Source organism: Parasteatoda tepidariorum, chromosome X1 (assembly GCF_043381705.1).
Source record: "Parasteatoda tepidariorum isolate YZ-2023 chromosome X1, CAS_Ptep_4.0, whole genome shotgun sequence".
Taxonomy (NCBI): domain Eukaryota; kingdom Metazoa; phylum Arthropoda; class Arachnida; order Araneae; family Theridiidae; genus Parasteatoda; species Parasteatoda tepidariorum.
This window is the reverse complement of record NC_092214.1, coordinates 43,896,250-43,922,814: the sequence shown is the minus strand read 5'-3', so window position 1 is coordinate 43,922,814 and position 26,565 is coordinate 43,896,250. Positions and strand designations below refer to the sequence as shown.

General features: G+C 28.2%; 1 protein-coding gene across 1 annotated transcript in view; it reads right to left on the bottom strand.

The window, feature by feature from the left end:
* Nucleotides 1–26,565, bottom strand: part of LOC107447997 (carbonic anhydrase-related protein 10-like) — a 595,805-nt gene that overhangs the window by 189,007 nt on the left and 380,233 nt on the right. The window contains exon 4 of the mRNA XM_071187366.1: nucleotides 16,575–16,769. Coding sequence (XP_071043467.1) covers nucleotides 16,575–16,769 — 195 coding nt within the window. The remainder of the gene's footprint in view (nucleotides 1–16,574; nucleotides 16,770–26,565) is intronic.

The window sequence follows — 26,565 nt, the reverse complement described above, 5'->3', positions numbered from 1 at the left end:
ATATATATATATATATATATATAAAATATGCAATAAAAATTATTTTAATTTTGAATATATAACTTTTTTTAATAAGACATGTTATTGAAATATTATTAGCATATTTTACGAAACCGAATTTATTTCATACTATTAAAATTTCCATTACTAAGTAATTTTCAATTTTTAAAAGGGAAATGTTTGCGAAATTTAAATTATGATTTTCCAAACAAAAATTAAAAGATTAAAATTTGGGTAACTTAAAACTTTTTTTATCATTTTCATATACAGTAAAAATGACGTTAAATTGTATTCTATTTCTCTGCAGATATAAAAAATAGGATTTTCTGTTTAATATTAAGTATGGAGATAAATTTTAACTATAAATGATTGGATGTTAACTATCATTTATGCGAAATTCCCCTCTCTTGTGAACATTACAATTCATTAAACTATCAATTTTGGAAATAGATTTATGGTGAAAAGTAATAGTTTACAATGCTGAGATATTGCTCTAGTTAAGTGATATTTTATACATCTTAATAACAAACTATCATAATTAATTTCATAATGCCAGATTATTGAAAAACAATTCTTATCAATTTATTTGGAAAATAATATATATATATATTCATTTCAGTTTTTTTTAATAATAAAATAATAATGTAAGATTTAACGTAATTTAAAATAAAGTAAAGACCGAAAAATGTAGATTGAGATATAAGATAGCTATAAAAAATCTGTTTATTTATTTCAGTTGATGCGGATACAGCACTTATAACTATTTATTTTATTTTGTATAATTAGTTTATATTTTACCATTTTACTATGTGATGGATTTTTTACCTACTTTAATACACGCGCTGTAGATCTAAATGGAAATCTGCAGATAAGATATTGAAATTAAATCCAATTAAAATTGGACTTAAACATTTATCTGTGTAACGATTAAATTTTCTTCCTTTTTTTACACAACTTACTTTTTTTACAGAATTACCTTTCTCAAAATGCAAAATAAAAATTGAAACAGACAATTAGCGCAGATAATTTTTCTTTTAAATGCGCACTGTTAGAAATTTCTCGGAAAAAATTATTGTATAACAATTTATTTAATCATTATATGTCAACTGATTTCACCTAATATGGTTAAACAACCAGAATTTTATCACTTCAACTACGCTCACCTAATGAAGAAACTAATCTTTCAATCTCAGGACCTGTAGAACGGGGGTTCGAGCAGTAATCCCCAATTTATGATCCTGGACTACTACAATGCTATACTTTTATTAACGCATAAATGGCGGCATCAAAAAGCTGATTAACTGAAAATAGTCTAGCATTTCCCATCTTACGATTGATGAAAATTCAGATAGACTAATGAAACCATATTCTAAGGTTCATTTGATAAAGCACAACAGAACTCAGCCACAACCTAACTCCAATGCCCAATACTTAAAAAAAGAAACTTTATTCCATATTCCAGTTAAATTTCTTTTTCCAGTTTTGAAACCATGCTAGTTGTAAACGATTATAAAGGTTAAAAACCAGTAAGGTTAAAAAAGGTTTATTATCGTAAACTTTACGCTTAATTGGATGAACAGACTGTTGTCGATTATTTTACAGTAATTTTAGAATGAAAATTCTAACAGAGAATGACAAAAATGGTTTTAAACATTAAATGAATAAATTTAGGACATTGTTTAGTTTAGATTAACGGAATAGTGGTATGAGAATTTTAATAAATCCTTGAAATTTTTAATAGTAAAAGTAAATTTAGGTTAATGAGAGCATAAATTTATTTTTTTGCAACAACTTTAACCTTTATTAATCTGTCAGTAGCGAAGTCTGATACTAATATATTTTATTTAAAAACTAGTTTGTATTAGTGGTTACTAAGACACTGTAAAAACTATGGTGTAATACTCATCCGAATTTGGTATTGAAGAACTCCAAAATTTACATGAACGAATAATTTATTTCAAGTAAATTCTGAATAGAGTGTTCATACACACCATAAAGGGTGCAGCTAAATTTAAACTTTAATAATTGAGAAAGCCCACACCAAAATCAGAATGAATTATTTTTGTAAATTTTGGCATCCATTTACAAACTGTTAGACAACAATGGTAGGTGGAGCAGACAGTTTCTTTTCAAAATGTACGATGCTAAAAAAATCCACAGAAATAAAAGTTCACTGTTATGGTAAGTCTGTTTTTTAGTTGCATAGCAAAGATAATTATATTCCCTTAGGAAGATTTTTATAAATATAACAATTGTTTTCAATAATTTAATAAAATCTAATTTTGTTTGTTTTTAAAAATTTATTAAAAATGTAACTCCGAAACTGATTCAAAGATTTAAAATAACGTTATTTTTTTATATTCAGTCATGAGAGTATGTAGCTGTAAGAATATTATTTACTGTGGTTTGCTTTCCATTACATAAAGCAATATAAACTTTTCAATATATAATAAATAATGTTTTTTTTTAAAAAAATTGAAACGCGTTACACATTTTTCAATGCATGTGAGCAAGTGGCAGTAAAAATTTTATAATTGCCCTACTAATAGCTTTTGCTTAACTGGATAACGTCGCTCAAAAAAAACTTGAATTTTGACATAAAGTTATGGTATTTAAAAGCACTTTCATCACTTCTGAAACATCGGAGATGATAGCAATAAAATTTTTTTTAATATAGAGAGAAAGAAGGAAACTAAAACATATCTTAGTAAATCATTTGCGTCTCTTTCAATTCTTTTCAAGGACTTACAGTATCAGTTTTTGAAATAAAAAAATATATAAATAAAACGAAGGACGTACATGCAATGTTAGACACAACATTAAATTAACAGTATTAACAAAACAACTGTAACTAAGCGGAACTAAAGCATTAATGTGGGGATGTTAGCTACAGACTATGTTAACCTTCATCTATGAAAAGGTACCCCACCATGGAATCGAGTTAACATGTCTTATATACTAGTGAATTAGAATTGTATTTTTTATTGCCAGAAGCACTACAATGCTCCCCCACCAGAATAATATATGTGATAGAATTCGATGGACGGTTACCACTAGTTGATTCATTGCTGTTTTGTGAGACGCCGGGAGAGATGTATTAAGATCACCGTACTTTTGCTTGTATTTTTGTAGGGGTAGACACAATACAGTAAACTAACTTTAATCGTAATCGTAATCACATGCATGAATTTTTCTCTGAATTGGATTTCTGCCATCTTGGAACGGTTGATGATAAAAATCCTTTAATTAAGGATCCTTTGGTATCCTGATTCTTCCGAAACAAGCTTACAGTTCTGTCATTACGTAATTTTATACTCTAATTTCTTAAACTGTTTTACATTTTATGTTTAAAAGCTTCCCAGCTGGCACTCATGTTTGCATTTCATTTAAATAAAAAAATTTATATTTAATATAAAGTAAAGTGTTGTCTAAGATGAATAATATTTGACTTAATTTTTTCAATTTTCCTTATTAACTGTTCAATATTGCAATTTTCTTTTAAATTTTTTATTAAACTAGAGACCAAAAATGGTTTAGTGACTTTTTTTTATTTCAGAAACAGTTGATGACTTTTATGAAAATGTTTTCGAGGAAAATGAAACTCGAAAAAATATATTAAATTAGAAATATCAGCAAATTTTATAAATTAATTATGTACATAAAATATTTTTCTTAATGCCAAATAAAATTTTTAAAAGTGTATTAGTAAGTTTTTTTAAACTTAATGTATCTTGTAATTCTTGAGCAAATACAATATCTTTTTAATAATAAAAGTAATTTTTTCCCTAGCAGTTGTATCAATTTTTAAAACGTAATTATTTTTAAAGGAAAATCTGCTACATCATTAAATAATCAACGACAGAACTTTAATTAAATTTTGTCATTTCTGAAGCATAATAGCTTTTATTTCAAATGCAAAAGAAATTAATGAAATATTAATGAGTTTAATGCATTAATTTAAGAAATTAAAATTAATGAATTTATTTTGAAGTTTTTCTAATTGTGCGTTTGGAGATTCAATTACAACTGTATAAAATTTATTTTTACACGGCAACCGTAAGATTCCTTGTTTTCAATTTGAACAATGAAACCAAATACAAATTAAACATAATTTATACGTGAAAGACATAATTCTCGTTTTTATTCTGTTTTGTAGCTTCTAATAACATTTTTCAGTGTTTTTGTTTGAATGTGTTTCATTTTGTATTATTTATAAATTAATTATGATTCTAAAGACATTATTTTTCAAAACAATGGTTTTTGAATATAACATGCTCTTTAAGATCACTAATATGTTAATTTTCGCATTTTAGTTTAAAAAAAAATTTTTTTTTAAAAAAAATGTATGCTCTCTCAGAAATAAAACTCTCACTTTTGACAATTCAATAATCCTTCAGCTGTATTTCGCTAATTTGGAGAATCATTTCATCACGAAATCATATGATTTATGACAAAACACAAACTCTCAAATGTATGACGAAAATGTTCCTTCAATTTGAAAGTGCATTATGGGAGATTATTAACGAGAATGACGAAGCTAGAATTAAGATCAGACGATCAAAAATACAAAGATGAAACAAGCTGATCGGACTGTAGGGTTATCCGGGTGTTGGTAGGGTGGTCCGGAAGGAAGAACCAGGGTTCGAGTCCCACTTAAGATATACTATAATCAAGAGTCTTATCTGGTAGGTTTTTTTTTAAAATTTTTTTTAAGAATAAGATGACGGCCGACTCTAGTGACAGTTTAGCTTTTTTTTCCTTGTCGATCTACCCTCATGTGTCATATATTTTTTGCGTAGCAGCCGAAATTCTGTGGTCGTTTTAATTTTGAGCATATTCTTTGGCTGTAAAGCCTACATTTATTTCAAATTATTCCATTATTCCAAAACTGACAATAATCCTTTGCAACCTTCATTAAAAATTATTACAGATAAATTAATTGCAATATCAACTATTCATATTAAAGGTACCATTAAGTTTCTATCTAACATAATTTAAAAAAATTATTTTTAAAAAAATTGATTAAAATTGCAGTATTTTACTAAAATGTTTTGATTGGAGTAAGCAAAGTCAGCAATTAAATCATCGCACAAGTTCACTTGCTCATCTACGTCACAGCACGTCCTACGTCACGCACCGTGCTTGAGATATTATGCTGTAACTTTTACATTTTTATGAAAATCGATTTAATATTTTGGAACAATAATCTTAAGAAAACTCATCAAAAAAGTCAACAAAATTTATTTTTAATTTTTTGGAAATTTCACTGTGTTGTTCTCCCTCAAAAGTTACTCGGAATGTGAAAACATATTTCAACACTATTCTAATAGAGAAAATGAGCTCAGGCACTTTTAGTTTTAGCATTAGGGTTAAATACCCATTAGAGACAAAAACTTGCAAAAAATTGTTTTTGGCACATTACTCAGTATTGTTATTTATTTATTTTCTTGATTCAAATGTGTCAGCTCTAAATTTTTTTGTTAATACGTAATGTTAAACTGTAGGTTTGAAAGACTTAAAGTTATTTATTTTTAATAATATTGATTATACGTTTTATTGCCTAGTTTGAAAAAAGTGTTTTTCGTTTCTATTATTATTATTCCTCGTATGAGTGTTAGAAAAGGTACATATTTTTTTTTTATTCTTTATGAACACATTTTTAAATGAAAAAAAAAATAAATATAAGCTTAAATTAAAACATTAAATTTTTGATTGACTTTTAAAAGCTTAAGTGTTAAAACTCCACCTCAAATATTTATTTCAAAATATCTTGCTACTTCTTACTATTTTTTAGGAAAAGAAGCAGAAATTGTCGTGAAGTAATCGAACTAAGTGTGACGAACTGCAAAAATATGAGATACTGCCCTAAATTAAACCATGCTGAAAACCTGGTAATGATGATGTCGATATCAATTTATGAAAGTTCCTTATTTAAACTATGAACTATCGTTCGTACAGCGCCATCTGACGGTAATGCTTCCAATATTCTCCATCCGCGTTTATTAGAAATAAAGGCACAAAATAATGTCAAGACCCTGTCAAGGCGCTAACAATGTCCTCACAATAGCCTTAACATCTCATTATTGCAAGACAGCGACGTAATTTGGGGTCTTTATGTGCAAAAACCTCTTGTTAAGTCTGAGATGCAGAAAAATACAAAAAGAAAACGAAAACCTTTTGTCCTTTTTCGCACTCTTCGGATATCGTTTCTAGATTTTGAGTGAGCTTTATTAAGTTTAAGTTTTTATCATTTCTGTCTGGAAATGGTTAAGGCCTTATCAAATGTTCTTTCGTAGAACTGATTTGAAACCAATTTTTTCTTTTGCCAGATTGAAAGGTTTTTTTTCAATTTTAAAAACTTATAGCACGGGTCGTATGTGACGACAGGCTAAATCAACTGAAATCAATTCCTCCAAACAAACAGGTTTAAAAATGTGAACAAAAAAAGCAAAAAATACGTTACATTTTTAAAATCTTCAAATGCATCATTACTTCACCAAAGGATAGGGTATAATTTGTGCAATCAAGACAAAAGCAAGAAACAAGAGTGAATAATGTACTCATTAATGTATATAAAAGAACATAATATAGTTTTAGTTCTATAAACAAGAACCTTCCTCATTGTCTAAACATGAAATGATGGTCGTGAAAGTAAAGTGACAAGCACGTGCAAAGTATTTTAACCAAGAGGGACAAATAAACAAGTTTTGTTTAGTTTGTCCAATATACGTAAGAGTTCGAATCCAGCCGGCCGAAGATTCCCCGTGTATTACATGGTGAGAGGTGCACGTTAAATCTGTAGGGGTCACAAAATCCTCTAAGTTCCCTTAACAAATCAGTACTTTTGGGGGTACTGATCTAGGAGTTCCTTGGCCTTCTGGATTGAGTTCAAAATTACAAGCCTACGGAGTTGAATATTGGTAGCCGTAAACTCAAATTTCGGTCGGCTGTTCAACAATGGTTATAAAATAAAATATACGTAAGAGAAACGTGGTGGCTGAGGGGTAGAGCCCTCGCCTCCCAATGAGGTGAAAAAGGTTCGAATTAAAACTCTGGCTAAGCGAAGCGAACTCCGCAACTTGATCACACCGACCACTGTGCTGACGTAAAATATCCTCAGTGATAATCGGATTGTGGATTAGAGTCCCCTTGCCGTTCCAGACGTGGGCTATACGGTTAAGGTTTATTTCCAGGTACGTGATTTAGTCTGGAGGATATCTGAGGGAAGTCTCCCTGCCATCAAGCTAACCGTGGGAGGTTTTCGTAGCTTTTCTCTCATTTAACGTAAATATGTATTAGTTCTAACAAAAAGTCGCCCAGGAAGGCTTGATCCAGGAGCTCTGTCCTCTGGATTGGGCGGAAATTTAAAAGGTTACGAACTTGAACATTGGTAGTCGCAAGCTCAAAATTGGGTCGGCTGTTCAACGACTGGGGAAAAATACACGCAAGAGAATCGTGGTAGATCAGGTAATAGAGTGTTCGCCTCCCAATGAAGTTACCTAGGCATGAATATCAGAAGTGGCTATTTGATACGAATTCTGCTCATGGCTTGCAACGACCACAATGCTGACATAAAATATCACCAGTGCTAGATCATGTGTTAGAGTCCCTTTGGCTCTGTGCTAACCGTTTGAAGTGTTTGTAGTTTTTTCTCCACCATATGAGTTAGTCTTATCAAAAAAGCCGATCGTATGTAGCGATATTGTAATAAGGGGAAAGATAATAAAAAGAAATAATACAAAAAAAATTAATTACATTTGAAATACAGGTAAATCCAATTGCCTTTAACTTATATTCTAGAAATAAAAGCCTATGATTATTCTAGTGTATGAACTGTTCACTTGAAATAATAAATCATTTTCTTTTAAATTATTAAAATGGTATTTGTATTTTTAAATTGCATCGTTTGTAGTACAAAAAGAGTAAAACATTTTTAATATTCTTTAAATTTTTATCCTAAAAACTTTATAATTCAAAACAAATTGATTATTAAATTTGTAAATAGGAAATGATTTTGGTGTAATTTGATCATTATTATAAAGTATTTTTCCATAACTAAATTACAATTTTAAAAAAAATTAGAGGAAATTTATGTAAAAGATTTTGAGCAATATAGTTTTATACGCTATATTCTCCCTAAAATATAATTGAAATAATTTTACTTGAAATAACTTTACTATTCTTAAAGTTAAATAGAGATAGAATCAATTTTAAACTCAATCCAGTTTCAAACCAACCTTCAATTTTCTTTTTCAGAAAAATTATTTCGAATGCAAATACAATATTTCTAAACTTTGTTATAACTTAGTTTGGATTCAAAGGCGTTTGCACGTTTACTTTTTCTTTTAAACTTCCGTTTGAAAATAGTCTGCAATTTAACTTTAAAAACTAAATAAAAATGGTAAAAGGTTTATCCCAAATTAGCATTTCCCGTAAGTCAATCAGAATCTAGAATTCTCAGTAACATTTAATCCGGTTTGACTTTTTCAGTGATAAGGAAGTAAGAGAAATCTTTCAGCCTTTTCCAATAAAAGTTAGAGAAAATCGAATTTCGTTTCGAAATCCGATTGCTGATGCGATGGTCAGTAATTTCTACAAGAGTGTCTCCCTGTAACAAAACAGATTTTCCCCAGATTTCACCGCTTCTTAAGGGGATGTCCTAGGTTATAAAATTGCTCTAATGTGCACTTTTATTGTTTCCTTCGAAAAAAAGTACACATAAAAAGCAATTACGTATAGCATATCGATTAAAGCATTAGTTTCTTATTTCTGCCGGAATAACAAATTTATACCATTGATTCTAAAGCAACAAAATTACTGTGGAACTTTAAGTAGCCATAGAATTAGAAATTGCTTTGTACAATTAGTTTAAAAATCATTTACCTTTTATAAAAACTCAATAAAACTCAAACATATTAATAGCCAAACTTTACAGTTATTGAGGGGTTTACAACAATTCACTTTGTTATATCTTTAAATGCCTTCATCAAAGTTAGTGACACTTCCTTCTATTTTGAAAACTTTATTTTATTTATTTTCGCTTTCAAATTTTGCGCTATTATTAAAATTCATTTTTCTTCGAAAGTAAAGATGTAACCTATTTTCTGTGTCTATTACTAAAGTGATTTAAGAAAGAAGAAATTTGGAAGAATTATGCACTAAGCATTTATTTATTGAATGGGGCAGATTTATTGAGTGTAAAATGCTTACATGATTTAAAAAACAAAAATCTTAGCAGACTCTGAGGATACGTAGTTACACGCGAAAAAGTGCTGTGAAAAAATTACTAAAATGGTTTTAAGTAAGAAATGTGCAACAACTCCTAAAAACAGCGTGTTGGTAATTCAATACTACCAATCAAATTGCGAGCCACTTAAATGGGTAACAATGACCAAACGTCGAGTAACCATTGTTCCAGCTCATTTAACAATTATGAAGGAGATTTCAATTTAGCAACTTGTAAACCAAGATAGTTTAAAACATTTTCTAATGAATTCAGGTCTACAGATGGCTAATTCATCCGGGAATTATCCCCACATTCTAGAAAAGTCTCGACTTACCGAAGTCTATGGTATATCCCTGATTATCATATGTATCCCCTGTACAATTTCATACTTTTATATAAAGATGATCTTTAGTGTACCATTCACTATCCGAGAAATCGTCTATATTGGTATAAGGATGTATCTTGCTGGATGGTTGCTCAAGTCATTAAAAGTGGCACTTACACTCGAATGAAAATGGAGATGATACCATATTTCCACTTTTTTAGTGACTCAGTTGATTCTGATTTAATTTTAATGGACAGGTAGCTATGGGTTTCCTAGTAGATCTCATCGTTTCGAGAATTTTTTTAGAGAGAAAATATTCCCCGGATATATTGTTCTGCCAAATATGCTGAACTGCATTGAGTAGGGAGTGTTTAACAGACTTAGCACAAGTGATTTTGTTCCCTCCGCAGAGGATCAAAATTGTGATGGTATGTCTTCGGATCATCCTCCGGGATGTTTCCCAGACCTTCGCCAATAGCCCATTGTGCGACGTAAATTAGCAACAAGTGATTTTGCTTTGAGCTATCCATGATCGTTTCACGAAGTGGGGAAAGTGTTGCTCTAAGTCTGGTTTTCGTTTTATATTTCGCTTAACTTAAGTAATACAACTTTCGTTTTACTTAATAACTTAGTTTACAACGTAAAAAAAATCTAGAATGGATATTTTATATCAATGCTCCAATGCTTTAAGCGAACCATGTTTTACTGAAAGCTATTTTTGTTATGTTTTCACAATAAGTGTCAACATAAATTCAGTTTTTTGTTGCAGAATATCCTCTTCACGAATCGTCGTGTGCCAGAACTATATAAATGGGAGACCTATTTTCCATTAAAATTTCCTCCTCTTAAGTTGCTGGAAATAAAGGATTTTTATTGAAACAAAATCAAATGAAAATTTTTCTTTGAAATGAATACGTGAACATATATATTTTTCAGTACTTTATTTATCTGAACTATTAAGAAGTGCCAATTTTTCATACGACTCTGATTTAAGGTATTGATATTTCTGATTTTGGATCATGTTTTTCATTTTCTAACAAACTTTATATCTTTAAAAACAAATGTTTTATTCTTATAATTAATGAAATATCTCTTAATCGTACAAAACGTAATCCATGATAGAAATTTTTAACTTTTGGCGGATTTAAGAATGCTATTTTATGTTATAAAATTGTGAACTTTAAAACAAACTTTAAATAGGTATTTGACTTTAGACTAAACAATCTTTTATAATAGATTAACACCATGCGTTAATGTTTCATACGTGTTAAATGCAATGTGCTGGGATATCAGAATCTATTTTTGCTTGAAAAATCCAGCAGTGAGGAAGCTATTACCAAATTTTGTAATGTGAAATAAAAATTGAATTTTTGATTGTCGTAAAAAGAAAAGACAGCGAAGTCTTAAAATTCAGATAAATAAGAAAGAATAACAAATAAGTACCAATGAAATAAATATACGAGAAAAAAACTATGATTGTTTTCTAAAAATTTAACCTAAACTGTGTTCCGGAATAATGAACAAAAATGACAGAAAATTGCTTATAAGAAATGCATAATATGCTTGTTTCCTATTCGACTAGACGTTAATGAATTGGATATAAAAAAATCTTTACTTGGTTATTTTATCAGGGATTAATTAATTTTTTTCAATGATGAAATCAAATTATTGAAGCGTAACTTGCGAACTTAAAGTTTCCCTGAAGAGGATATACACTTGAGATATTAATTTCAGCAAAATATTCGACTTTATATTGTTTTCTATGCTCTAAAAGAAATAAATTACTTAATTATGAACAACAAATATATTCAACCTCCAAAAAAAGTTATTCAAATATTTAAATAGATGTATAAAAGTTTAGAGCTTCGATGTTGAATTTAATGCTTCAAAGGTCAATAAAAAGAACAGTAAAATAATTGTATGCTTTAAAGAAAGAACTGCACCGCCTCATTAAAACAATACATTGCCTAAGGCTACAGTTGGAACCAATTATTTAATATTTTTCTTATGGCTTATCTGGATAAAGTTCTTAATTTCATCAATATTTATTATTTTTTTATAGCTATTCTTGCTTTTTGTGCGTGACTTAGTGTAATCAAGCATTTGTAACTAAACTTGAAACGAGTCTTGAAAATGAAACTGTGCATTAAATAATTTTAATTGATTATTTAATCAAGGTTTGAACTGTTATGCATATTTATAGGAAACGCAAAGTTGTTTCTTAAAGATAAAATTTGCTTAAAGATAATTTTATGTTTTTTTAATGAATTATCCTATTAAATAATAATTTTCAAATAAGAGTATTTAATGAAATTATTTTTAATTTCATCTATGGATATATGCTATGCCATATTATTTTGCTTTACGCTGTATTAACCCAATCAGAGTTTAAGTACAAACAGCTGAAGTTCTGAAATGTAGTAGAGAACATTGGCTTTAAAATCAACTTTTCAAAGAGAAGCTTTCTTTACGTAAAAAATAAAGCACATTAGCGAGCACAATGGTATCAGAAATTTTTCTCCGTTTAGAATTAGTAATTTAGATATTTGAGCATAGATACTTGTTTACATTTAATGTTATTACATTTAATTAGATACTTGAAACATTAATTGTTGACTTCAAAGTAATTAAATTACTATTTATTTGCTTAATAATTTAATTCTATCATGAATTGGTGTATTAAGCATCATCAACCTGTCCACAAGGCGCAATAAACCTATGTTCTCTTTGCTGACTAGGCTCCATTAAGTCCGTACAATTGTAAAATGATTCTAGACGCGTTCACATACACTGTTAGAAATTTCTCGGAAAAAATGGTTAAATAACAATTTATTGAATGGTTGTCTTACCATATTTAATCAAAACAATCAAATAACCATAAACAAAATGGAAATCAAACTGTTAAATTTGAGAAAAACTGTTTATTAACTGCTTTCACCTAATACGGTTAAACAACCAGAATTTTATTGCACCTACTAGAACCACCTAATGAAGCTACTTAGTTCTTCGCAAGTGCGTACATATCATAGCCGAGCGGGCTTATCTGTCAATCTCATGACCGGCCGAACTGGAGTTCGAGTTCTAGTGTGAACACCACAATATTTCCACCATTCCCTTTAACACATGAGGAATTTCCAGTATATAGCACTATCCAATGCCCATTACCTTACGAAAAGCCGAGCTCCTATGTCTAGTTAAGTAATTATTTTTTTTAAAGATTTTCAAAAATACTATTGTAGATGGTTAAAAAACCGTATAGTTTCGCCTTCATTGTTTTAAAACTATTTTTTTCGTAAATGGTTTCAAAACCATGAAGGAAAAAAATGTACTTTACCGTAAACGTTACGGTTAATCGGATGGACAGACGGCTGCCAGTTATTTTACCATTATTTTAGAATGAAAATTTTAACAGTGTATTTTGAGAACCGTCACCGTCTCTCTAATATCATACATATAGGCAACTATGGAAGTTGAGACCTTATAGTTTAGAACGGTTTAATACTTGCCGACCCAATAGTCTATGTCTTTCAGAGAGAGGCAACTTAATTTCTCTTTAAGTATAGGACTGAAATCTTAAAACCTAAAGTAAGATTGTTTGAAGGCGTCGTTGTTCCTCCGTATTTTTTATTGATGACAACAATCGTCTGCACAGTCGTGGTTTAGTCTAAGAATATTTTGGAGGTACATGAGATGGAGCAGCTAGAGAGATCAGCGGGCATAAATCTTATCGTGAATATTTGGGATGCTCTTGGCACAAAACCCTACCTGAATGAAAACTGTTTTTTTTTTTTTTAACGAACATCATAAATTTGTTGTCCCAAAACACTTTTAAACCTCATAAACTGCATTGGAGTTCATTGTGTCACCTCTAATGCATCAGGGCTGTCGTACCCCACCTTACAGTTCCATTTTGCAATTGATTTTCGGACTGCTTAGTTATAATGCCTAGTAACTTGTAATATTGAATTTATGCCATTAGATTTTTATCATAATTTTTATTATATTTTGATATAATTTCATACAAAATTTCATATGATTAGGTGCTCTATTTCTTGAGTTATTTGTGAAAACAAATTTCCTTTTTAAACTTCTGGAAATGGTTGTAATAAAATAAGGGCTGAATTAGTGATAGCTGTAATGATAATTTAGTCATGTATTAACTCACAAGCCTCTTCCTAAGCATAATTTAGCAAAATATTTATTTATTTTTTGTTAATAATCCAGTAGACAGGTTAACATTGCATTTTATAAGTCTCATGCCTGAATGTGCTTTATTAAATAATATTATCAATGTAAAAAAGTGTTTAAATGCATTTTGTACGATGCATTTGTTCGGAATGTATTTGTATGCTTTATTTGTTTATCCAATATCACTTGCGAAGTAATTAGGATCTTTTTAATTAAAAATGAACAAATATGTTTTTTTCTTGTGTAGCAGCTTGTTAATCAGTTACAACTTATCTTTAACACAAATATAATGAAAACATGTTTTTTTTTATTATAGTAAATCAATAAAATAATTGAAAGTTTAACTGAAATATTAGTTAAAATCTGAATCAAGGAAATATTTTATGATACAAAGAAATTTTATCGCATTTTCTAATGAACTTAAATAATTATGAAATGTATGCAAAAAAATCTTTCTTCAATCGTTATAAAATTAAAAAGAATTTATTCTCAATATATTTAAATGAATATCAGCAAAAAAACGCAAGCAATTTATAACGGTTTTATCGTGCAAGAACTCAATTTGTGTTCAGGTAATTTTTATTAGAAGGAATTCCTCAAAACAAAATTCTCTATCGCTGTTCTTTTGAGTCCAAAAACTCTTTTTTGAAACGTTTTCTAGTTTGAAAATATTTTCGTGGAAAACTACTTAGATGTTTCTAAATAATATACCATTTACCAATTGATAAAGGGTTCATTTTTAAACATAATAAAAACAATAAAGGAACAAAAAAATATGTCCATTCTTTTTCAATTCTGAAGATATAGAATCCTAAATTTAAATTTCTTCTGCATAGTTTGTTTTCCACTGTATGGTAAAAAATGCGAATTATTCGATGTGCTTTCCGTTCTCAATATAAAAACTCTCAGAATAAGTAATCATATTAGTATAGGGAATCTTGTTTATCCTCTGTCTAGCTAAAGGTGTTTTGGAAGTGCCCGAAGATATTTCATGGGTAGAATACCAATGAGCTTGAAGAATTGGTGCAAACTACACAAACTCTTATATGAGTGTAGTTCTTAAAGGTCTTATTCCTTTTTTTCCACATGATTATGTTGGCAATATTTCTATTCAGAATGATTCATACTTGTTGTAAGAGAATAAAATGAAATGAAGAAAAAGTTCAGGATGGAATATAAAGTAAAAGATTTGAAAAGAAATAAACGGTATCAGCTAAAACAATCGCAATCATTTCTCATGTGAGAAAATAGTTTAAAAAATTTAATATACTACACAACTCAAACATAATTATAAAGGACTCAAATACTATTACGGGACATGAGATGTTTAACCATAGGAAAAGTTGGGACAATTTTTTTAAAACTTTTATTTAATTATTTATTTAACTGATGAGCAGCAGATTGAAACAGGGTGAATCCATGATTTTGTCTTGCACGTGGCACAAGTATGCATTTGTCAAAAAATAATATTTTGTAAATATTTATCTGTGCTTGAAATATCTTAGTATCAAATGTGAATACTAAATGATTTTCTCATATTCGTAAATGAAAATTACACATTGTCCCATCGTATTCATATGAATTCCACACATTGTGTGAATCACGTGGTATATTGCTTGCCATCTAATTTAGAGTAAAAAAAACCAAAAAGTCATATCAGATATGATTTTTGATTAGAGTTTTATGTGTTTTCCTGTGCTGTTTGTAATTAGCATATATATATATATATATACAGAAATGCCAACTTGCTCCACTTTGAAAAATTGTAAAAAGTCCTTTTCTTGTGGTAATGAAATTTAAGTTATTATTAGTTTCATATTTTCATTTTAAGTAATTTTTCCACCATGACATGTAAAGAATTCAAAGTATCATGTTAAATGAAACTTAATTACATTTATCTCGTGGTGATTCCTAGAAAGAGTAACCGTAATTATGATAATACTTCAAATTTTACTTTTTAATTCGCTACCAAAGCGGAGCAGTTGGCAGCACTGTATATATATATATATATATATATATATATATNAAATATGGACTAATACATGGTTCAAATATTTAAATTCTGCATATTTCCTAGTTTCATGGAATATATGTCATTTATTATTTTTGATTATATAAGGCTTTAACTTTCTATTTTTGTCATGACTATCACTTGCAATGCTCTGAAGCAAAATTATGTATTTAATTTTGATAAATGTTAAACAGTTTTCTGAAATGTTTCATATTCTCAGTTAAACAGTTTTCTGAAATGTTTCATTCTCTTCGACAAATGTAAGCGTCATAAAGCAATAATTTAATTTTTGTTTTACTTTAAATTTGCAAAGAAATATTCTATTGTACTATTTGAATTGAAAACAATTCTATATAGCGAAGAATGATTATTAGGTTATCTTTTTTTTTCTTTTGGTTTAACAGATGGTTTTTAATGTTTTGTGCTAAAATGTCAGAATTTATAGATATGATTTATGACAAAAACAGTTGTGCTGCGCTATATTTAGCAGCACTTGAATCTATTTTATTCATTTTGGAAATGCCAATGCATTATTTCATAAAATATGATATTAATGGCTTCAGTAAAATAAGATGGATAGAATATTATACTTAACTATGATATAAAGTGTCATTAGATTAAGTTCATTCATTTTTGATATTTTTTTTTCTCCTACAAAAACCGTCTATTTCTACTTGGATATATATATATATATATATATAATGCATTTTTATTGGAAAGACGCATTACTAGTTACTGGGAGATTTTTTACAAGTATTTCTTCCTTCCTTCTACATAGATGGTAAACTATATGCATATTTGTTAATTAAAAATGAATAACATACCTCTCCAGGAAATGATATTCCGGAAACGGTGTGTTCAGATCCCTTGTCGTCACTCTGCCCATAGTGTAGATGTAGTTCATGAAATCGGTATTTATAAGACAAAGGACCTCCACTTATGTTAATTGGCACACTGGGATGTAGATTAGAGATCCGAAATGCCACACTATGTCCAGTATTCGTCAAGACGCCACTCACCTGAAATAAATTAGAACAAAACTCTTAGAAAAAGAATTTTTATAAAAGATTTTAAAGAAATTGTTCTTTTATTCATGAGAATTTCTAATTTTGAGAATGAAAGCAACTTTTAGCTAAGTTTTATCTTTTCGGCTCATTAACGTTTTAAAGGTGATATTGATACCTTGTGAAAGGAACTGTCTTAAAAATGCTTACCACTAACAACTATTAAAACCACCTGTATTTGAGATGATAATGAGATCGTTATATACACACTATTCAATTAGATTTTAGAGAAAATTATATTTTAGGTTAAAACGAAAATCTAATGCATGTTTAAACTGAATCTTAAAGTTAATATATCCGTTTATAAATAGAAATTGTAAAGAAATAAAAAATTATTTCTCAGCAACTCTACTCCCTCTTGAAACTTTACTGATTCTTGATGATTCGTGAAACTCTTCTGATTCTTTAGGAATTGAGTTACATTTAAAGTGACAAAAATAACTGAGCCTTGAAGATTTTAAGAATAATATTATTTGGTAATATAATATAATAATAGATGAATAATTAATAGCTGAAATATTTTAGCTATTATAATTATACTATTATAATTGTTTTTTTAGGAAGCAACTATTAGAAATTATTACTGAAAATATTATAAAACTGATTTGCACATAGAAATTAAATGCTTAAATTACGTTTTAGCGAAAGTAAATAAAAGTTATTCGACTTCCTTCTAAAAAGTGTTCTTCTGATTTTTTTTCAAAAAAGTAATTTTTTAAAATTTTTCACTTGAAGATAATATTGCAATAATACTGAATAAGCTTTAGGTTAATGCCTTACGAAAATTATACTTTTAAAAGGAAGTGAAATGACTTTATTTTCAGGTTAATGAACTCTAAATTATTATTTTTTTCAAATTTAAATTGCTATTTTTGTTAAATGATAGATCTTTGAAAATTAGTTTGAATACAAAAGTGTAGAAAAAGTTTTAAAAAGATAAGTAAATTACCAAGCACGCATCTATTAGAAGTTAAAAAATAATTAAAATACTTGATTGTACAAAAATACTAGGTCAATTGCAATGGAAACGAAATTAAAAACTAATGATTAAAGGATAATATAAATAATAATCAATTTCTCTTAGCACAATGTACCTGCGTGTAATACATATATCTTATATCACAGAGAATTAAAATTAGATTTTTTTATTCGAAGAACGCTATGATAAATTATATTAAATTTTTTAAGTACCAAAAAATTTCACTAACATTCAGACAGTTGATTAAAAATGAAAATTAATGTATGTTTTTTTTTTCAAATAATTGTTTCCCTTTAATTTAAGACATTTCTAACCTGAAGTTATTTGAATATGAAATTTTCTACATCAATATATTATATATAGCCTTCAAAATATTATTTCAACCGATATAATTTTTTTGCAATTTCGAAAAGTAATCCAGGCATCAACTGTATATTATTTAAAAACTTTCATTAAATCAAAGTATTTATGAGTTCTCCTGGAAAAATTCACGGCGCATTTATTTTTAATTTAAGGAGAAGTAATTTATTTTTAAGCAATATATTTTTATATATATACTTATATCCTTTATGCAATTTTATTTTCATGCCCAAATTTATTACCTCTAAATGATTCATCATAAAACCATGGGGGTTACAAAATTGTTTTGTACTTGCGTCCTTTTTTTCTGAGAATATCATGAACAAAATGCCGCTATAAAATCTTTACCGAACCAAGTAAAAGCCAATTAAAGGGAAGAAAAAACGTAACTAAACCTTAGAATCAATAATATATTTGAAGAAGATGAAGAAAAGTATTTCTTCTCTGATTAAAAAAAGAAGAGAGGTGTTTACTATAATTTATTTAATAAATGACTGTGAAGAGAGAGCATCTTGAAACGAAGGCATTTATTAAAAGTTTCGTCAGTTCGACAACTATTTTTAAAATTATTTTGAGCAATCAAACAACAAATGATATTAGGTATGCTATCTCAATGCTTTAAAAATGGCTATAATGTTTTCACTCTTTTATTACATAAATGATCATTTTTAATTGATTATGTCATTTTTTTTTACATAGGGAAAAACCTTTGACCAGTTTTTGTTTCTTATTTTTTTCTCAAAAAAAGCTAATTTTCAAATAATTTAAAAATGATGGGAGATTACTTTATAAGCTTTTTTATCTATTGAAAATAGTTAACGAATTCTGCCATAAACTTTAGAAGTTGGAACTTTTTATAAAGTTATTATTTTATTTTACAAAACACGACTTTGTGATGCGCATCTATCATCTATCTATTAATATGTAAGTTTTACAGAATTTCATTTTCAAGTCAAAGTGATTGAAAAGCTAGAGAGAAAATATTCAGACATTTCTGAGACTAAGCAACTGGAAAAATAAAAAATTATATTCTGTAAAATGCATGTACTAAATAGGAAAATTTTTTACTAGTTGGCACAAACGTATCCCTGGTTCGAGATACGTTTAGTCAAAGATACAACAATCTCCCCTATAAGTTGTTTGATAGCAAGATTGCGAACAAATGTGCATATCACATTATTACACTATACCACAGTGCAAATGATACAGCAAATTTTAAATTAACCAATAAACCTCATAGATGGCCAATGAATGCAATTTTATACTTTTCCATAGATCTGTGGTAGCATGGCGTTAGTTGCCTACTTTGTACCTGCCGTGTGGCTGTAAAGTACACGCAATACAATGCTTAATTTTGCACCTCATTCCTTTTGTTATATACATGATTTTAAGATTACTGTATAACCATTATTTTTTTCCCTCGCATAATCAATTTACTTTTTTAGAGGGTTGGTAGTTTTCTAAAGTATCTGAAAAGTTTTTTTACAAAAAATCAAAAGATTTGTTTTCTGCCCAAAAATTATGTTTACCATCTCCCAATGTAGCCATCAAAGTCACTGCTGTTATCAGAAACAGTTGTCATCACCGACTTTTATTTGTTCTACCAAAGTACAATACAATGCCTAATTTTTTACGAAATTCCTTTTGTTGTCTGCATACTTTCACAATTGATGTATAATCTATATTTTCGCTTATCTTATAATCAATTCACCTTTTTTTGCAGACTTGATAATTTTTAGATGTATGTGAAAGGTTTTGGTTAAAAATTAAAAGAACTTTTATTTTCAAAAATACAGTTTACCATTTTCCAATATGACCTGTTGTCAGAATTTGTTGTCAGCTCTGACCTTCAATTGTTATTTCAATATAAATTTATTTGCCTTTTTATTTTTAATTACTTCCTAATTATTTATTAAACTAAATTATAAAATGTCAAAATAAAATAAGTTTTTTGTGATTGAAATAGGTTTTCTTTTATTAACATATGTCTTTAGTTTTCTCCAAAATTGATTAATCTTACCTTAACTGCATTATAAAGCTAAAAAAAAATATATATATATTTTTTTAAATATAATCTAGAAAAATAGTTTATATAAAAATATATAAACTATTTTTCTAGGAAATGGAAAAAATATATGTAGGAAAATAAGTAAAAAAGGTGGTGTTTATATTTTATAATAGACATCTAGAAAATATCTTATAACTTATGAATTATTATTATTAAGTTACCAACGGAAATTTGAAATAACTTATGTTAGAACTGTGTCAGGAATAGCGATATAAATGTTGTATTGTCAAGTAACGAAGAAGAAACTAAAATATACAAAGACATTATTAAAATATTTGTAGACTGAGCATTTAATTTCAATATGAATTTTAAAACAATTTTTGGCTTATGTTATCTCAATTTACGTATCTCATTTCACAGTTATCTCATCAGGTTATCTCATTTTACAGTAAAAATTCAATGTAATGATTATAAAGGTAGTATAATCACATGTTTATTTCTAAATGGTGATAGGGCTTTTCATTTTCAAAATTTCTGGTATGCAGTGCGCAAAATAAGAAAAAATGAATAACTTGAGTTTGAATGATCGGATTTGATTGTAACGAACTTGATTTATTGAAAAATTGTTTTTTCAACCATATATTCAAACACAACAGATATATTCAACAGACATACAAACAGCAGATATATTCGAACATAAATATATTATAAAATTTGATTTTTTCAATTTTCAGTAACTTTGCTGTTATATAAACAATCACTTCATGTTGTTCATATTGAAAAGGGTATAATATAACATACTAGTTTTTAATTAGGAATATTAAATCGAAATATCAAAAAATAATGCTATTTTATGAGTATACAGTCCCTGTTTTATGAATACCTCCTAGTAAAGTAATAAAGACGTAGTGACGCGAAAAGGCACAGTAGAGTCCTTTTTAAAGGTTATAAAAATCAAAGACCGTAAGACAGTGACGATACCACCTAAAAACTTTTGGGTGCATTTTATAATATCTCCATCGCCGATTCTAAAGAAAATAACGAAAGAAGAAGGTATCATAATAAAAAGACAGATGTCCGTATATTTATTCCTACAAAACTTAAACGATTTGAGCCAAGAACCCAATAATTTTGACGAAGCTAACTTATATGTGTTGACATCATTATGTTAATGTCCCAACAATGACGATAAAAAAAGAAGTTTATATAGAAAAGTTTAGAAAAAAAGACAGCTAAAAAATGAGGAACCATGTCGTTTCATATTTTTAAATAGCTGTTTCTTATCAACTGAAAACAATGTCAATGATAGTCGTGCGTTTTTCAAACATTGTTCATTTTATATGTTTGTTACGTTTAAATATACTTTCATTTTGGAGGTTATGCAATTTTGAAATATTTTTTTTTATTATTTAAATTGTTTGTTGTTTGTTTCTAGCTCTATGGGACCACCATAAAACTCTGTAATTTTTTACGGAAGTGCCTTGGTAATGATTTTGATGAAATTAACAATAATATATGGTTTAATAATAAGTGAAAAAATTTGGTATCTCTGGCAACATTTGACTATTTTATCATGATAAATTAGAGCATGGAATAAAAATAATTTACTCAAAAAAGTTTGCTTTACATTTTCATATTTTTTACTAAGCACGTCGTGATACGAAATATAATTTCAGAAACCAGAACTTCCGATAAACAGAGATCATATGAACAAAAAAATTACCAAATGAATTGTTTAAATACCATATATGTTGGTCGTATTAAGCAAAAATATGTTTTTTAATCAGAAATTTTATTACCATACAGTAGTACGTGTAAAAATTTCGTGTTAAAATGAAAGAGAAGGAAAAAATAGAGTTTGTTAATGAATTTATATTTACCTACATAGAAGTAAGAAATTAAAGTTTAGTTTGAGTTCTTGAATTATACAATTTTTTGGAAAACACTAAGGAATTTAAAATCCACCGAAACTCTTTTACAATAAAATCACTTTAGTAAATGTCCTAAAAATATAATGAAATTAAATCGAAGGGGACAACTTGCTGAAGCAAAAACGTTGGCCTCTTCGATAATCAGCTTATGAAATAAACACTAATAATTAACACCAATAATAAATACTAATAATAGTTCAAAAAATAAACATCGGAAAAGATTCTTAATAAGGTATGTGTCATAATTTAAATCTGAATCAAGTTGCAATTTGCAAATCAAGTTACAAGTTTTTTTTTTCTTTTTCTTATTTTTTAAAAGAACAACAACACAGCATCTAGTTTTATGAATTGAAATATTTTATGTTGCATATACAATCAACAGTGTTTCATGTATTTGAGAAAAACAATATCTCGTATTGAAGAATTCAAACACTTCTTTCAATCAAATACATAATTTTTTCATAAAAGTTCGCAGGTTATTACAAAAAATGCCGAAGATTATTACACACTCTCACAATAACATATTTATTATTCAAATAATTCTGCTGCTTTAAGGTGTGCTCCTTTTAAACTTTTGAAAACGTTTGAGTAAGAATAGTGATGCGTTAAAGTAAAACTAACAAAAGTCTAAAAATTCAGTTTTGTTGTAGAATATTGCTTATATTTGAAGCATATTAACACTTTATTATACCACATGTTAATACGATTTAAGATTTTGCTAAGCCCCAATTACTTATACATTCATAAAACTATTCAAAAACAATTTATTTCATAACATTTTTGAAAAAAATATTTGCATCAAAAAACAATTTCAATTAAAAGTAAAAGCAAATTCTAAACAGAATATTAAAATATACGTCTAAACTAAGCAACTGTTTATTATTTATGAATTCAGAACTTGAAACTCCATTATGAATATTATAATGAATTTTGTATTATAAAATATCTTAATGAATAAGATGTTGGTAGTTTTCCTTTTAAAGATTTAGCGTGTATAACTGTTATCACGTGTAGGAACAAATTTCACCTCTTAGCATTATAATGGAAATAAAAGCATCCTAGCGAAACTACACGGCATAAAAATAACTTCTCACGCTCTTCTGATGATATATTCTTCAAGATATTTTATAAGCAAAATTTTTGTTGTACCTCTTCCTCTTACTTTAAACAGCCATAATCTTTGAAGTGTAAACAGATATTTCGAAGAATGTCTACGAGATGATTTTTAGATGTTTTCCTTTTCTAATGGTTATAATAGCTTCGGGCTAGAAAAATGTGAGCGAAATTTTACATTTTGTGAGAAAGGAAGCATCTGAAGTATACTTCAAAAGACTCTTGAAATACTCTTGGTGGAGTATAAAATGAAGTTAGGTGCTCTTGTTTTGTCTTGCACCTGTGCCACTTTAAATTACCGTTTGCAACTCTGGATGGAAATACTTCATTTCCTGAACCACCCTCACGATTTCAGGTCTTTAATTAAATATGATGAGCATAAAGTTTTGTTTATTTCAAAAACTGGATGCATCTGCCCCTTGATCTAATTAAATCGATTCCTTATTATTTGTTCATAAACGGTGAATAATGACACGATGTAATTATTATGAAACAATAAACGGATGATATTTAAAATCCTTTGAGACTTGATTGCTTTGAATAATCTTTTGTATTTATGATTATTTACTCTTTTAATTAGTAAATACATTAATATTTTGTTTTGAGACTAACTTTTAACATTTATTTAATTGCTGCAGATTACTCCCTAGAAATATTAAGACCCTAGATAAAACTGAATAAATCAGGTAAAAGTGAATTAACAAAAATCTAAACATATCATGCATGTAACTAAATTTATAATTAACCGTTTACTTTGAGATTTTCCTTATTTATATGTGGCGAATTCTTAATTTTTAGCCAATTTAGCCAATTATGAGTTATTTTTCTGAATAGTTTTCATTTCTTTTTAAATTCAAATCATGTTCAGAAATTTTTAAATAAAAAAAATATCCATTTTTTTTTGTTGAATTGAAAATGAAAGGGAATTACTATGGTATTATATGAGGTTCAAGAGCTTAGATGGGAATACACTCGCAATCATACCAAATTACATGGCTACGGATTTGAACATTACTAGTCGTAAACCCAAAAAATAGGTCGGCTGTTCAACGACGGATATAAAATAAAATAAAACAGAGCTACCAAGAGTCGTGGCGGCTCAAAGGATAGAGCTTTCGCCTTCCAGTGAGATGCTTCATGCATCGCAATTGTGGGTTAGTTCCATCAAAAAATCCTCCTCGAAGACAAATTTCTCCCAATACTTAATCCAGGAGTTCCCTTGTCTTCTGGATTGGGTTCAAAAATGCAAAGCCAAGGAGTTTATCATTAGTAGTCGTAAACCCAAAAATTGGGTTTGCTGTTCAACTACGGTTATAAATGAAAAAAAAAATTGGGGTATCAAAAGTCGTGGTGGCTGAGGGGAAAGAAAGAGCACTCGCCTCCTAATGAGATCCCTCTAGTTCAAATTCCAACAATAGTTTATCGATCCGAATTCCGCATCCGGTTCGCAACGATCACATTGCTGACGTAAAATATTTTCAGTGGTAGGCGGATCATGGGTTAGTGTCTTTTTGCCTGGAAGGCTAACATTGGGAGGTTTTCATGATTTCTTTCTCCTTGTAATGCAAATGCGGGTTAGTTCCATCACAAAATCCTCTATGAACACAAAATTCCTCCGATATTTAGAACTCTTACTACAATTTTAAATATTAAGATGTGCATAAAATTAGTGAATTTATGTAAAATGTCTAATAAACCTTCGTTCATGGTTTAAGCATTGAAAACAGTTAAAATTATCGTTGTTTATTAAACTTTTCATTTCAGTTGCAAAAGGGAAGCCATTAAGATATAAAACGTATTTTCTTTCAATATGTAAGCATAAGTGATGACATATTCAGCATGTTTCTATTTTTCTGCTTTTAAAAGGGTTAGAACATGATTCTAAAAGTTTTACATTTAATTATTAAAGAAGTACATTTAGACTAAATAAAAATTTTCAATAAATCATTTTTTAATTATTCAAGCATAGATTATAACGACTTTTATGTTATAATATTGGAAAAGAAATATAATGTATTTTAATATGGTTCGCTCTCAATGCTACTACATCTTTGCACTAAACTCCATGCTGTGACAGCAAACAAATATATATATATACACACACACACACACATATATATATATACACATATATACACACACACACATCTATACATTGGTTTCCTTTTTAATAAATTGAGTGAGAAACTCCGTCACCTGTCGCTACGTCTTTTTTTATTCTAAATATAAAACACACTTTTATTTCTCTAGCATCAATTAAAATTGAAAGCCTGGCAATGGGCCTTATTTACATCTGGCGTGTCTTTGATAATTGACGTACTTCATTAGGTATAATGACGATATTTCTGTCTATTTTCTTCCTTTCATTCGAAAATGATGAGCACCTTTTTCTGAGAACCACTGGCTGCTTTTTTCCAAACCTATTTAATTCTCCTGTTTCATTTTAAAAGCAGAAAAATACCAATTATAAATTGTTTTGGTGTTTTGGAGTATTTGTTAAAACAGCATCAATTGAATCTTTGTATATGAATATATTTAAGAAATTTCCTAAGGTATTAGAAATACACTGCCCCTAGAATAATGGAATAGACATTTTCAGTTTTTGAAATTTTTTTAAAAATTTCTCAAGAAATACTTAAAGGATTATTTTGCAGCTTTAGAGATGCTTAAGTATCATACTTATGAGATTTTTATACTCATGAAATTTTTCATATTTTATAAAATTTAAAGCTTTTAGAGGTTTGAAAGATCTACAATAAATTACGAAAGAAAGCAAGTATTTTTGAACACCCTATGCCAGAAAATCCACCAATAAGTTTGTAGCTTGTATTGATTACTTTAGTTGTTATTTTTAATATGTGCATAAAGTTTTGTAAAACTAGAGTAAATATTTATGAAGATATGAACATTTTTATAAAAAGATAATTCTTTTGTTTCACGTTTTTTCGTTATAAGTTTATACATATTCAATGGAATTGAACAAAAGTTTTGGAGCAATTTAACATTAATTACAAAATTGTCTATTTAAAGTTTTGAAAAAAGTCGTTAAAAATTGCGCAATTTATGAGTATTTAAGTTAGTTATTTTATACTGCGTATACGTGGAAAGTTTTTTAAAAAGTGTTTTCATCATTTTGTTCTGAATCGTATCTGACAAATAATAAAAAAATTGATTTGAATATCTCAATAATTTAAAAAGTTTCAAGCAATTTTCTAAGTAATTTTTGGACTTTTTAAACGAAAACTCAAAACGATCAGTGGTTTTTCACATATGTTATTCTTTATCATTAAGATGAAATTTAATAACAAATAATAATACCTTACAATAATCGTCCGGAAACTAAACTTTGATCTATGGGTA